Here is a 15697-nt window from a genome sequence, read left to right on the forward strand (position 1 = left end):
GTAGGCTGATAATGTCATGTAAATGAATTTCTACATGGTTTGTAGAACCCATTCGGTGATGTTTTCCAATTTTGAATCCTGTCTTGTAATCACTTTTCCATCCATTTTACGAAGACTACTCTGCTGACTTTTTGTTATTATAATTTAGTAAGCAAGATGCCATGTAAAAATAAGACAAATACCCTACAGAGGCATAAGTCATAGATATCAACAGTTACCTCCAGCAAACAAATGTATGAACGTAATTTAAAAAATTATTCTGTTTATTGCCTATATGCTTTCTGTAATCACTATCAGCTGCTGTTGCCTCCTCTACCCTGTGTAATTTCTGGTTTTCAGCATTCTTTCCCGTATCAGTGTCAGCTTGATAGACCTATGGGTTATTCTTTATAACACCTTGGTTCACTGCTAGTTTTCCTTTCATCCTTCAGTCTCCTTCACATCCCCTGGGACTGCTACATTATTCAAACATTTATCATTTATTGAATAAAATATGAACTTTCCAAAATACTTTCGGACAGTTTTTTTGGTTTGTTTTTTCTTTGTAAAAAAAAAAAAAAAAGTTGTATATCAGATCTCTTCATTTTTAAGATACCTGATTATAGTAGCACCTGTTCAGCTTCTTCCTTAATGACTACTGGAAAATTAATTAATTAATTCATAAATAGCTACCATCAGTGCATGAGATCAGTATTTGATTGAAAACTGGAGATGGGACCAGATACTAGCCCTTTCAGAGCCTTTATGGATGACCTCGTCTTTAAAATCAACTGTTTGAAACCATAAGGGAAACAACAGGAGCAAATTAACAACATCTGTTCAACTATTTGCTTGTATTTGTTTGCTGTTATACACAAGGGAGAAAAGTCCACCAACTCAGCTAAGACAGCAAATAGCCATCCAGTTCTCCTTGAAATTTCAGACACCTTACAAGTTCCTAGCAGGATTAATATGATTTCTGAAGGATACCCAAGATGGAGCTACCAAAAAGTGTGTGTACATGAGTACACTTTATAACATACAAGACAAGAAAAAAGCATGGAGCAGCTTTAAGTGGCTGCAGTATTTAACTCCCCACCCATCTACTGCAAACACACTAAAACTGTTGGCAGATTTAACAACTGCAAAGGTGAACGACTTGTTCTATCCAGAGATAAATGGACCACTAATGAAACAAGGAATTTTTTACTTTTAGTAGCGAATGTTAATTTCCACTAGTAGGCCCTTACTCTGTGTAAAACAAACTTCTGCTATTTTAATAACAGAGCTATTAAATTGCAATAGATGTTCTAACCCCTTTGAAAAGTTGATAAATTCACTTTCAAACAACTCTCCCAGCGTTATGTATATGGCTTTTTATATTTGATTTGTATTCTGGTCACTATGCAAAAGAACTAATTTATTCCTGTCATTTTTATACTTGTGTTCAGTTTTCAGTGATGACCTTTACCAATGAATAAGTTGTTACAGAAATATCATAAACCAGCTTGTATGCTTTTTATGCAGTTACCACTAACTTGACATAGGAAATCATTAAGTGTTTAGATTATTATTTTCCACTTTGTAGCAGCAACAAGACAGAAAAGAATGTTCATTTAACTATCTAAAAGGCAGGCAAACACTGTACACTGTATTCTGTCTGATACGAAAAGATATGATGTTGCTTCCTTGCAAGTTGCACATCTTGAGATCTAAAACATCTACATCAGATGCCTATAGAAATTATATTTATAGAAGGAGAGTCTCTTTAATACAAGCAATACAATTTCTTTCTACATCACGTATGCCCAGTATTAATGAAATATCAAAACAAAACCAAACAAAAGCCGATGAACAAACCTAAATCTTATTTTCTCTAAATTTCTGCTATGGATATACAAAGAAGTTCATTAAATAGTGGTGATGGTAATCTGAACTACACAGCATAACATGGACACATAAATTAAATACAGATGCTCGTAAAACTCAATGAGGAAAATAGGAAAAAAGCCTGAGAAATTAAATGAGTGAGCATCAAACAGCAAATGAAAGCAAAGTATAGCTGACAGGTTTATTTGGCTATTCAAGGAAGAGGAATAAAGCAGTAGTTCTGTGAGATCTGAGTTGCACTGCAGATTAAGGTTATTACAAATATCTGTTCAGGCTGTTTGTTAGAAGGTCAACCATGAATTAGGCAAAGGAAATTCACTACACTGGGAAGACAGTGATGAGATGAAGAATGGGTGGCCACACTGCTTTCTGATAAAGAGCATCATGAACACATCTTCCATAGGTTGTTGGGTAGTATTTTTGAACTTACACAAGTGTAATGCACACATGTTTATCCTCGTTTATATAAGAATCTAATGAAACACAACAACATTGGCTGGTTTGAGTTGGGAGTAGAAGCACATAGTGTCAGAAATTGCTGTCTTTTAGAGGTGACTTTGAATGAAGTGGTTGAAATAGATGCTGGAAAAAAAGCTTTGCTGAGTAGCAGGTGTATTTTCACTCTGATCTTTTACAGCATGCTGTCATGGATCTACCATTACCAAACCACACTGAAGTGACTAAACAGTGTCACAAGGATGGCATTTCCCTTAGAGAGCCTTACTAATCAAAATGCCTAAATTTCACCAGCAAATCAATAAATTATATGTGTAGCTCTTGGTGAATTAAGAGATTACATCACTTTCAGAGTGACAGACGAGCACAATGACTTAACAGAACAGTGAATGGAATGGGTTAGGAGCTTGGAGAAACAGGCTGGGACAATTCATGCCACAGCAATATTGACCTAAAGTCAACACCACCCCTACTTAATGGTATTAATGACAGGTAAATAACTATGTAAGAGAAAAAGAACTTGAGCTGAGATTTCTCTTCCTAGAAGCAGCAGCACTCCAACTTGCTAAAGGCCATCTGACTCTCAAATAACGACAGTCACATGAATTGAGAACGTTCTTATTCAACCTACAATTTTCACATTTGTGAAATGCTGATAACGAGCCTAAGATTTCCTTTAGAATTCTATCGGCTGTGGCATGTGTTGTGATTTTAATACCTTTATTTCAACTTGTATTGAATGCATACAGAGCTACTGGAAAGAATTAGGAAATGCAAAAGCAGCAGCATTCTTCACAGTAACTGTTCAGTTCTAATCGAGACACAGTGAATACCAAACAAAGCGTAAGGCAACATAAGCCTCACAGTTGCTATAAAGGGATTTTAAAAGCAAGTAATAGTAAAGCTAGAAATTGCCTTATGAAAAATGTTGCATAAGTAATTTTTTGGGGGAAAAAAATGTGTATTTTCTCTATTTCTGAAAAAAAGGGGAAAAACAAACAGTTTTCCCAAAAATGTTCTCACTTCTACAAACAGTGTCCTCAAAAGCCAGAAAGAAAACAAAGTATAAGTAGTCTTTTGGTATAACATCTCTGTGCGATATGGCTGGCTTCTCTCCAGTCTTTGGGAGGTTACTTTTGCTATTATTGATGACTAAAGGTATGACTTTAAATACTGTATTTCACAGGTTATCTAGTAAGGTGCCCATGTCCTCCTCCACTGCAGCTCTACACATTTTATCACTGCCTTTGAAGAATGTGATTAACATTTTCATTTGATAACAAAGGAAAACTATTTTCATAATTCACTAATCAAAATCCAGAAGTTCAGATAAGTAGATATGCATGACAAAAGGAAAAACATATTATACTTGATTTGAAATGCATATCGCTTCCTTACATTTGTGCTAGGCAAATGTGTCAGAGGAGATTATATCTCTATAGGTTATCATGACATTTAGTATCTCAGAGCGCACTGAAGTCACAAGGAGACCTTATCACATGCAGCACTATAGGAGGATAATTGGAGAAAAGAATTTAAGCTATATTGTACACAAGTGGGAATAAGAACCTTTGCTATTATATTAATTAAACTATTGCCCTGATGCCTAGTCTTGAGATCTCATTATGCTGAAGAATCTCTAATTTTAGATGAGAACATGAATATACTTTTTACTTAGGGCATGACAATCAGGAAAATAAAGATACATATCAAAGGCATATATTTACATGCCATCTTATAAATACATTGCAGTTCAGGCAGTCAGGGAGCATACTTATTATATTGTTGCTGTTTGTTCAGAGTGCATAGCTTGGATAAACTAGCATTAAGCTTTGCCTTTGAATAGTTCTAGATTACTGCCTGATGGATAAAAATATATGTACCAACTCATACAGTTCAGTTATCTCTGACAAGATATCCTACACAATGCTGAAACAACAGATTTTAGTATGGTTTACCTAATATATGTTATGGAAAGTGACATTTTAGTCATATAAAACAGCAGTGTATATCACAGAAAGATAAAAAGAAGTTTTGGGATACACAATATCTATCATCTCACAATATATTGTTAGTATCATTTCCCTGATATAAACTATCAGTGTTCTGATTTGCAGGCATTTCATTCTCTGTACGCAGTACATCAAAGTATAAACCCAGGTTAATACCAATCAACAAGATACTGTATAATTCTTCTGAGTGCTCTCTAGTATGCTTAATAGCTACATATTCAAACTAAATCGAGTGACATTTCTGTTATTAGTAAGAATAATTATGATGCCTCCAATGCAAAGTGACATCACTCAAATTGCATTAAAACTATGGAACTCTGAAGAACTGTTTATATACCCTTACAAATGCAGTTGACAGCTAAACACCTAAAATTAGAAATGTAACTTCAATGACTAAATTTGGGGGTAATGTAGTGTGGTGAACAAAGAGAAAGGTTCTTCACAATGGAATTTGAAACAGAAACCATTGGGCACCCTGAGTTGTGGGGCTGAAACAACTCATCTTTCAGCTCCTACGGTAGATAGACAAAAGAACATAGCGTGGGTGTGTAAGCAACCCTCCTGAAACTGGGTGGTGTGAATAGCTCAGTTAGTGTCACCACTTTTGTCCATGTCTGTCTCTGGGTTTGGTTGAGATAGAATTAATTTTCTTCCTAGTATCATAGAATCATAGAACAGTTTGAGTTGCAAGGGACCTTAAAGACCATCTAATTCCAACTCCATTGCCATGGGGAGGGACACCTCCCACTAGATCAGGCTGCCCAAAGCCCCATCCAACCGAGCCGTGAACACTTCCAGGGATGGGGCATTCACAGCTTCCCTCGGCAACCCATTCCAGTGCCTCATCACCCTCATTGAGATGAATTTCCTCCTTATGTCTAGTCTAAATCTTCCCCTCTCCAATATATAGCCATTCCCTCTAGTCCTGTCCCTTCACACCTTTGTAAACAGTACCTCTCAGCTTTCTTGTAACCCCCTTCATGTACTGTAAGGTCGCTATAAGGTCTCCTTGGAGCCTTCTCCAGGCCAAAAAACCCCAACTCTCTCAACCTGTCCTCATATGGGAGGTACTCACACATCTTGTATACTGCTGTGTTTTGGATTTGTTGTAAGAATAATGTCAATAACACACTGATGTTTTATTTGTTGCTAAGTAGTTCTTGCACTAAGTCAAAGACTTCAATTTCTCATGATTTGCCAGTAAGGAGGTGCACAAGAAGCTGGGAGAGAGTATAGCCAGGACAGCTGACCCAGCTGGCCAAAGGAATATCTCATACAATGTGATGGCATGCTTAGTATAGGAACTGGTGGTTGTTGGCCAATGCACTGTGATTGCTGCTCAGGGGACAGACTGGGCACTGGTCAACAGGAGGCAAGCAATTGCACTCTGTAGCACTCATTTTGTGTATTCTGTTACTACTACTACTACTATTATTTTATTTTCCTTTGCCATCTGATCAAACTGTCTTTATCCCAACCCATGAGTTTTATTTTTTCCCCCATCCCACTCTAAGGTAGAGAGAGGGAGAGTAAGGATCTGTGGGGTTTTTGGTTGCTGGCTAGGGTTGAACTACTACAATCAGAAAGCTCTCAGTCCAGCTTTGGGGATCACATTCAACTTTGCTGTAGTTGGACACCTTAAGCAGTGTTTATATGGTAATCTAAAGGACCTTCTTATCATTCTCTAAGTTTGAAGAAAGCAAACTGATTCCTCTGCCCACCACAGAGGTGACAGCACCTAAAGCAGTACAAGCAGGTTAGTATGGTACTTCAACCAGCTTGACTAGTACTGCTTACAGCAAACTAATTGTTCTTCCATTCCTAAAGTTAGCTTGTTTCTCCCAGCTTAGGCAACTCTTCATCCTACCAAAGTCACCACCTAAGAGACCTTTCGGCATAACTGGCATCCTGTTGTGTCCCAATATCGCATGCAGATATGAAACACAATCAGCATCCAGATGTTTACGCAGAACTACAGACTTTAAAGATAATTTATGTCCATCAGTTCCATGTCCCAGTCTTTTTTCTAAATGAAGTAAGTAGTAAAATAATTCACAGATCTTAGTAAAATCTAACTACCTTGTATGGTGATAGAAGCGGACATGCATTCTATGCGATTTGTCTTTCAAAGATCCACTTGGTGGAACTGAGAACAAAATTTAGTCCTATGGTTTTCCTTGCATATAGGAAAAATCTAAACCTTGCATAGGTTTAGAGGGTGCAATTTAACCTGCAGATCCAAGTATTTTCTCAGTCTGGAGGCTGAATACGGAATACAAAATCTGTAACTTTACACACAATTGTAGTGTCTCATCAGTACGGTGTTCTGAATGGAGAACACGGTGCTCACTGAGAGGGAGAATTACTGAACAAGAACCAGCCTACCATGCTTAAATACTGTTTTACAAGATAACTTAGGTTTTGCTTATATAGCTTTATCTTTTATGCCCCAGCACGTTTATCCACTCTGAAAACAAATTCCTGAACCTCCTGGAATGTGGATCTATCTGTGTGGGATCTCAGCTTTCCATCAGAGTTACATGCTACAGAACAATTAAACCATTGACCAACTGCTGTTACTATGGGGCAGAAGAATTTTTATAGGAACCAGACCTGGGCTTTGCAATGTACTTATCTTCAGACTGAGTTTTAGATGTAACTGCCTCCACAATGAAATTCAGGCTTTTCTTTCAACTTCATTTAATCTTCTCCCACAAACTGTATCAATTCTCTCATAATACCTACAAATGCAAATGTTTACAACTATAATCTTATATCTTCTATGAGATGGAAATGAAGACAGACATGATTCTACTTTTCCATCATTTACATTTTGGGGATGATTATGTATTACATATAGAAAATATCCAAATGTTTGATATAATTAAAAAAAGTCCTTGTCTATGGGAAGGTGGAAAGGATTCAGGATTCAAGACATACTTTGAATGTCCAATTTAGTCTTCATGAAAACAGCGTGTCAGAAGCTGACAGTAAACCAAGAGAAATTTTAGGGCAGGCTTTCATACAACTATGTTTTAAACACTTCAAAGGCTTTATTCCCTAGTTCCACTGTCTTCTGTTGTTATTTTTTGAAAGAAGCTGTTGATTGAACCTTGGCATCTGTGACCTTTCTAAGCTTCTGCCCCGGCAGATGGCACAAGCCATGTTTTCTGGAAGGCTTAGAGGGCCATTTCACAGTTTCTGAAGTAGCTGATATGCTTTATTGAATACAAGCCAAAATATGATTTATAATTCTGTTTTGTGGGTAGAAAAGTCTCTATAGATATTGTACGGTATTTAGTTAATCATCTACATGGATACAAATCTCCATGCGAAAAAACACATAAAGGTGAGGAGTGACACTATTTTAGAAGCACAGTCTTGATATCCAGACAAAAGAATGAGATCTAGTGATTAAGGTTATGCTCTTGGCGTTGATGCAGCACTAGAGATGCTGTGGGATCTTCAGAAGTGAACACTGTGAAAGTGAACAGCTGAGTCATAGTAAAACTATAATTAATAGGGATGGTTGTGGTTATAAGCACAGTCATAATTGGTTTTGTTAGTTGCTATTTGACACTCTTACATCTCTACGCCTTCTAGAACACCATCATAACCTATTTTCCTTTTCCTTAGATTTAATTTTTCTAGCGAACGCCTCGTTTGAGGAGAAACCTTCTAGGCTATTAAGAACTGTGGTGATAACAGCAGAAGCTTGAACATCATAAAATAACTGAAGTATTTATTTGCCTAGCAAAAGGAAAATAATTTTTCAGTACTGCTCTTAGAAAAAGTAACAGCTCAGTATCCAACATTTACCAGAAACAGGTATTATGAAGAATTATGAAGAAGTTAATAAGAAGTAACAGAGAGATTGCAGCTGATTGGTAGTCTACAATCAAGAGTTTTAGTAACTAAATCCATCAGTAGCTGTATAGAAGTAATCTGTATTCAGTATAGTGAGTAATAAGTAAGTTTTGTAACCAGAAGAGTCCAATCCACAACATTCTTAATTTTTTTCTTGAAGATGCAGACCTGTTGGGTTTTTTTAATATTTTCAATGGAGAAAAAAGGCAAGAGTTTTGTTACACTAAAGTGTTAATATGTTATTGCATTATGCACCTGTGAAAGTCAGCTTCTCGGATTCACGCTGCAATACTCTCTAATATAAGATTTTAGGCTTAATATATCAATTTCTTTGTTAACCAATGAACATTCAGAATCAGACATAAGTATAATTACTTTATGTCTCAGTTGCAAAGCCTGAGGTAAGAAAGAAAATGAGCTAAATATAAGATGTGAAATCTTACATCTGTTCTGAGCAAGAATTAAATCAAAATAAGAACGAAGTGATTAAGCTTCTAGAAATTCCTCGATAAAAAAAGCTGGGAAAAACAGTTTCAGAAATAAATGAATAATAAGATAGCCAGTTCAGCCACTATCACACAATGCACTGAGAAATAACGGTGTTATGAATAATCAAAAGTAGGATTTTTTTCTCTAAGATGCAAAGTAGAATTCTCCTAATAGAAGGAAGTAAATATCTTTTTATGAGAAAATAATGAACTTACAGGCTTTCCAATCAGCTTGCTTTCAACTTATTCTAATAGTAATTAATTTCATGACAGAGGGACGCTTTGGGGGAAGGGCTTGTATTCTGGAAAGCCAGAAGAGGAAAAGTTCAACTATGCGCAGTTTTCACACAAACAAATCCATGATAATGTCCCAAGTCAGTCTTACAAGCATTCATCTCTTAACATCAAACTAAGGAATTCAAGTAGTAACATGAGGTTCAGCATAAATCTTTCCTGGAAGATGATTTGCATATATCTGAATTTCATTAAAAAGTTTGTAAAAAACAAGACTGTTCCTTCTAGAGACTACTGTGTTTTTCTGTTCTCTTGAGGAGGTAAAGTTTAGCATTTCACATGTTGTAAGGAAACAAAATGCAGTATTTCATTACAATTAAGCTTGGAATTTTATTGCACTAGTAGCCAATGCAAATGAAAATTAGAGTAAGATTTTGTAGTAAATTTTTATTTTTATTAGGAATTTGTACTCTTCAATTTTATAAATTATGTAAAATCCTGTCAGTTTCTTTAAAAACTATATGCTCCATTCTTCTAAATGATTTCTTTTGTGCTTTACTAGTAAATTTTTCATCAGTTTACTTCCTTTGAGACTATTTTTCACCAATCCTTACGGTGTCACTTAATTCCCACTCCACTTCATTGTGTTTTGGCTTGTCTCTGAGGGAAGATTCCTTACTTTTTTTCCCACAGGAAAATATTTTCTAAGAGTAGGCAACCTCTTTTATAATGCAGAGTGCCACCAAGTAAATAAGTTTTGTGAAAGTCTAAGTTACGAGAGCATTGGGTACTTTTTTTGCAGAACTGACTTTCATTGCTCATTCACATGAGAGGTCTTCTAGGTGCCAGCCACACAAACAGCCATCCTGCAATCCTGCTACTATAAGTGGTTGTCCCTCAAGCTGTGAACTTCAGCCAAGAAAGACAATTTGTTCCTTATTGAGAAAATCCAACAGGGCTTAATGCTACAGCAATTAATTCTAGCTAGCAACACTGCATGCAGGATACTTGAGACAAATAACAGATTCCGCTAGTATTTTTGCAGAAAGCTTCAACTGGCTGGAATGTAAAAGTATCATTTTGAAAACTATAGCGCTCATTCAGTGCTTTTCAAGTATATCAGTGACAAATGACATCATACTTAATGTTAACTGGTAACAAAAAGAACAGAGTACCAACAAATAGTGTGCTTAAGAGAAAAACAGCAACAAAAAAAATCCACCAATTTATGAAGATAAAATGAAATCAGTGTTTTGAAATATAGCCAAGTCAAGAACAGGAGGGAAATGCTGGCTGCTTCAATGAGACCGCAGAAGATCTGAATTCAGGTCCCAGCTGTGCAACTCACTTTCTGAGGACTTCAGTGCTTATATCTGTCCTAGGATCTATGACATTGTCTCCTTGCTACAAATCCTCACAATAGCTCAGACCAGAAGTTCCATACGGAGCTCAGCTTTTCAAAGGGGATAGAATGGTAGGGGTCACTTCAGTTGAGTCATGATCACATTTGAGATTTCTATATTAATGTATTCGGATCAAAAGATACCTCTAATTTTTTATGTTTGACATAAAAACGGAACAAAACCACTGACCATATATAGAAACTTTCCAAGAATTTGGGGTTAGCAGTAAACACCACTGTCAATATTTAAAAAGAGTGAGAACTTTAGAAAGTATTACTCAAATGTTGCTTCCATCTGGTTATTCTACTTATTTTTTTCTTTTCTGTGGAAAAAATCTATTAATCCTAAATAGCCAGTCTCATTTTTCAGTTGCCTTCTTTTATGGTCAAAGAAGAAATGTTTTTTAAATTTGTGTAAAAAAAATTTATCATTTCAGTCAAAGTGCTTTTCTATGCTTATTTGCAACTTATTATATTACACTGATCTTCTCAGATATTTACACCATAACACTAAAAAAATGAGCAAGGCTGGCCAAGAAAACGACAAAAAAAAAGGCATTCACAAATGAAACTATGCATCACAACCTAAAGTGTGGCAAACACTGGAAACAGGGAGTATTTTTAACATCAGGTAAACAGAGGTGTCCAGAATACACTACCTATTCAGCTAGGTAGTCACAGATTTGAATTTCTATGTTTTTATAGAGAAATTATACCATAAGGGCATACTTTATAGCAACAATTAATCCACCTCCATGAAAGTTATAGTACTTTCATGTATATATAGTTACTTACTATAGTACTGTAAATCACTGATTGAGAATGCTGAAGACCTTAGCCTTAGTCATCACACAGTAAGAATACGTATAGAACAAGTCTTCTCTTATAGAACTAAGCTAACCGGAAACTGAATTTCCCTATGACAGCTTTGCATCCTCTTTGCTTTTCTCACTATACCTGCAACATGATGCTAGACAGCACAGCACTATGGGAGCATATTACTGTCACCCCATAAATAGCAAGACACTGGGTTGGAATTCCCCACAAAGAAATAAATTATTTACTAAGGCTTAGATTTTTTCCTTTCATTAAAACAGAGGACCTGCTGCAGAAGAAGCACACTCATTTTCAGAACTTAGCTATGGTGCTGGTCAAACCCTCTTCCTTCTATTCCCACCCAAATGCCATTCTTTCAGCAGAAAGCATCATCTTCTACTTCAATTGTCACATATATTCCACTAAGAGGGTCACCATCATAAAACAGAATAAAAGAAAAAAGTAACATACGATGGACACAGGTATTGCTTCTTTTTTCCTTTTCCTTTCTTTGAAGACTTCTCTTTGGAATAGACTTCTTCAACCCATAAGGAGAATGAGACAAAAAAGAAAATCGCTAGTAAGAACTTCATCTTGAAGGTTAAGCTTCAGAGAAAACTTCAGTCTATGGCAAAGGAAAAGAAAGAATTTTATGTTGATAGGACTAGATATGGCAAAAGTGAACACATACCTACAAAAAGTAAACAAATGTTTTCATTTTTCATTTTGTTTTTTTAAAAAAGTTTGATCTTAGTTGCCTCGGGAGAGAGAGTCTGTTGAGGTGTAGTTCTGGTATAGAACCAACTTAAGCAATTTTCTGAGAGTCAAGCAGCTTCCCAAAGTTAAGAGAATGACAGCAAAGAACAGATTTAAGTGCAAGTTTGCTCTGGTGTGCCTAAGAAATAAACATGGTGTCCTTCAAGGGCTGCCTAAGCCAAAATGATCAGAAACTCGGAAACGGAATTCCTCACCAAATGTGTCTTGTATCGACTGCATTGGAATATGGTTAAATGACAAACGTAGCAAGGCCGAGAACTGTAAGCCCTCTATGACCTTGCACAGATAAAATAGCAATAATTTCAATGCCAGTGAAGAGAAGGGGTTGTAAATTTAAATTTATCTACCGAATTTAAACATAAATTACTATACTGCATGAAGCATTCTTGCTGCGGAGCCAGCACTAACTTGGCCTGGCAAAGATGACTAAACAGAATCTGCAATACAGAGCTATTTTACACGGTGTTCAGTTTAGTATTTTAACTTCTCAGGGGCAAAGGGACCTACCCAAAGCCCCAGAGCTGGGTTTGTGTTCGGCCAGGGACAGCCCCACCTGCCCCTGGTTACAGCCGCACCACACCATGGCAATTTCCATTTGTTTCCCATCCCGCAGATACTTCCCAGGCATTTCCTTGGTCCAGAAGAAACCTCGTGGATGCTTCAGCACTGGCCGCATTTCCCACTTTTATTTTATTTATTTATTTATTTATTTAGAAATCTCTTTACGGATCACCCCCCGCTTCTGTCTCCCCCGCTCCCTCACCCAACCCCACCGCCGGGAGGCACCGGGATGCTTTAGCTACCCCCCACCCCGGGAGCCGCAGCAGCCCCTCCCCGCTGCCGGTAACAGTCCTCTCCCCCCTCCACCGGCCTCCGCGGCCTCCCGCGGCCCCGGTCCCGGCTCCGGGGAGAGAGCGACCTCGGCGCTCACCGGGGGCAGAGCGGGAGGAGGCGGCGAGCGGGGTCCCCTCTGACCCCGACCCGCCGCGGCGCCCCCGAGCCCCGGCCCCGCTGGCGCTGGCCGTGGTCCTGACGCGGCCGCGGAGGCTGCAGCCCGCGGGATGCGGGGCTGCCGCGCCCCTTCCCGGCGCTCCCCGGCGCTCATCGCTCCACCGCGGCCCCGCACCACCCCCGCTCCGCGATGAGCTCCGGTGTCGGGCCGTATTGAGGCCGTGTCGGAGCGAAACCGCTGCTCCTCCGGCGGCGGAAAAAGCCCCTACCTCCGACGGTGCCCTCCGCGGCCAGTGAGCATGTGCGGTACCGCGCCGCGGCGCCTCCCAGGGAGCGTGGCCGCCCGCCCGCACATGGGCACTGGGAGAGCGGGGGGGACGGGGATGAGCCAGGGGGGTCGCCAGGGCTGGTGCCTCGTCCCCCGGCCCTCCTGCCGCGGAAGACGGAGCGCTGATGGGTCATAGAATCATTGAATCTATGGGTCATTGAATCGTAGAATCACCAGGCTAGAAAAGACCTTTGAGATCATCATACCAACTGGACCTGTACACTATTAAATCATATCCCTAAGCACTTCATCTACCTGCCTTTTAAACACCTCTGGGGATGGTGACTAAACCACTTCCCTGGGTAGCCTGTGCCGGTGCCCGATAACCTTTTCTGAGAAGAAATTTTTCCTAATGTCCAATCTGAACCTCCCCGGTGCAACTTGAGGCCGTTTCCTCTAGTCCTATCACCTATGACTTGAGAGGAGAGACCAACACCCACGTCTCTATAACCTCCTTTCATGTAGTTGTAGATGGTGATAAGGTCTCCCCTCAGTCTCCTTTTCTCTAGGCAGGAGGTGCGGCAGAGCAGCTGATACAGGGGAAGCATCCTCTGGTCTCTGGCAGGAGAACATTAGTGGAGAGGGGCTAAGGAGAGTGGGAGGAATGCAAGGTTCAATGCTGCATAGATTTTATATATATATATATATATATATATATGTGTGTGTGTGTGTGTGTGTGTGTGTATTTAGTCAATAGTTATTTCATCATTCAATAGCCAGCCGAATATGAGCCAGCAGTGTGTCTAGGTGGCCAAGAAGGTCAATAGCATCCTGTCTGGTATCAGAAATAGTGTGGCCACCAGGAGCAGGAGTAGGGAAGGGCTTGACTCCCTATAGTCAGTACTGGTAAGACCACACCTTAAATACTGTGTTCAGTTTGGGGCCCCTTACTACAAAGAAGACATTGAGGTGCTGGAGTGCGCAAAGAAGGGCGATGAAGCTGGTGAAGGGTCTAGGGCACAAATCTTATTAAGCGTGGCGGGGGGAACTGCGGTTATTTAGTCTGGAGAAAAAGAGGCTGAGGGGAGACCTTATCGCTCTTTACTTGAAAGAAGGTTGTAGTGAAGCAAATGTCAGTCTCTTCTCCCAAGTAAAAAGTGATAGGACAAGAGGAGACAGTCTCAAGTTGCACCAGGAAGGGCTTAGACTAGATAACAGGAGAAATTATTTCACCCAAGGAATGGCAAGCATTCGAACAGGCTGCTCAGGAAAGTGGCTGACTCACCATACCATAGACGTGATGCTTAGGGACATGGTTTAGTGGTGGATTTGCCAGCGTTAGGTTTATGGTTAGACTCAATGATCCTAAAGGTCTTCTCCAACCTAAATTATTGTATTGTATTGTATTGTATTGTATTGTATTGTATTGTATTGTATCCTATCCTATCCTATCCTATCCTATTCATTTAAAATGGTGGAGTTTCCCTGTGAAAAAGCGAGAAGGTTCACTTTGGGGACAGATGCTTATCCTTGTTACAAAGGATGTTTGGTTTCCAACATAAGTAGAGACCTAATGGAATGCAAATTTCATACATTAAGTTCTTTGTGCAGCCTCTTGTACATCACACTTACAGAAATACAGGATCATGCTGAATTTCTTGCTTACATCAGTTATTTGGCCTAAATTTTGGAAATGCACAGACATCATTACACAGCTGTGTGGTCTTAGGTTAGTAAATTCTCACCCTCCCATTATAGTTCAAAGGCCTCATCTCCCATTTGTCTCATGTTCTTTTTAGTGGCCAAGTCACTGAAAATAATGACTGTTCAGAGGTCTTCTTTATCTCTCAGAATTATCTCTCTTATCACTCCTAGTATACACTGACAGAGCTTCAATCTGTAGTATGATAAAAGAGCAGCAGCACCTGAGGGATGCTTTATATTTTTCAGAATGGATCCAATGATACATAAATGGACACTTTCTGCAACGTCCTGCAATCCCCATCATGCCTCTTCGTAAAGCCATGTTGGGGTTTGGACTATAACATAGTGACAGATAAAAAGTGAAGAAAGTCACCTGTTTGGCAAATGAGAAGGAAGTGGGCACATGACCTGGTGAGTGTTCCATAGCAGGCCACAAGCAGTGTGTAGATTCTGTAATACCCAAATACTGGGTACCCACAGCTCCACCTCCTGAGCAATGTTCCTTTCCTAACTGAATTATAGACATATTCTGGAAATAGTTCCATGACCTTTGGAATTTGCTGCCATATGGTGTACTTACACTTCCACATAAATGTATACACACGTAGGTGAGTGCACATACATTCATGTAGATTTTAGAATCTGCTGCTGTGGATCAGTTTAAGGCCACAAGTTTCTCAAGACACAGTTTTCCAGCTCAAACACAGAAACTTACAAAATTCAACAGAGTGAAATTGTTTCATGAAACAAAGCAAAGAACAGAGACTTCCCAAAACAGTCTATGTGCAGGAAAAAAAATAAGCTAATTTTTTTAAAACCCTTCTGAACTTTGTCTGAGGAATAGAGACCAAGA

At 39.0% G+C, this 15697-nt stretch overlaps 1 protein-coding gene across 2 annotated transcripts in view; it reads right to left on the minus strand.

The window, feature by feature from the left end:
- Positions 1–13243, minus strand: part of GLRB (glycine receptor beta) — a 61817-nt gene extending 48574 nt beyond the window's left edge. For both annotated transcript variants that reach the window (XM_054065902.1, XM_054065901.1), the window contains exons 1-2: positions 13142–13243; positions 11616–11769 (exon numbers count right to left, since the gene is read on the minus strand). In XM_054065902.1, coding sequence (XP_053921877.1) covers positions 11616–11737 — 122 coding nt within the window. In that variant the 5' untranslated portion in view covers positions 11738–11769; positions 13142–13243. The remainder of the gene's footprint in view (positions 1–11615; positions 11770–13141) is intronic.
- Between the last annotated feature and the right edge of the window lie 2454 nt (positions 13244–15697).

This window comes from Cuculus canorus, chromosome 4 (genome assembly GCF_017976375.1).
Source record: "Cuculus canorus isolate bCucCan1 chromosome 4, bCucCan1.pri, whole genome shotgun sequence".
Taxonomy (NCBI): domain Eukaryota; kingdom Metazoa; phylum Chordata; class Aves; order Cuculiformes; family Cuculidae; genus Cuculus; species Cuculus canorus.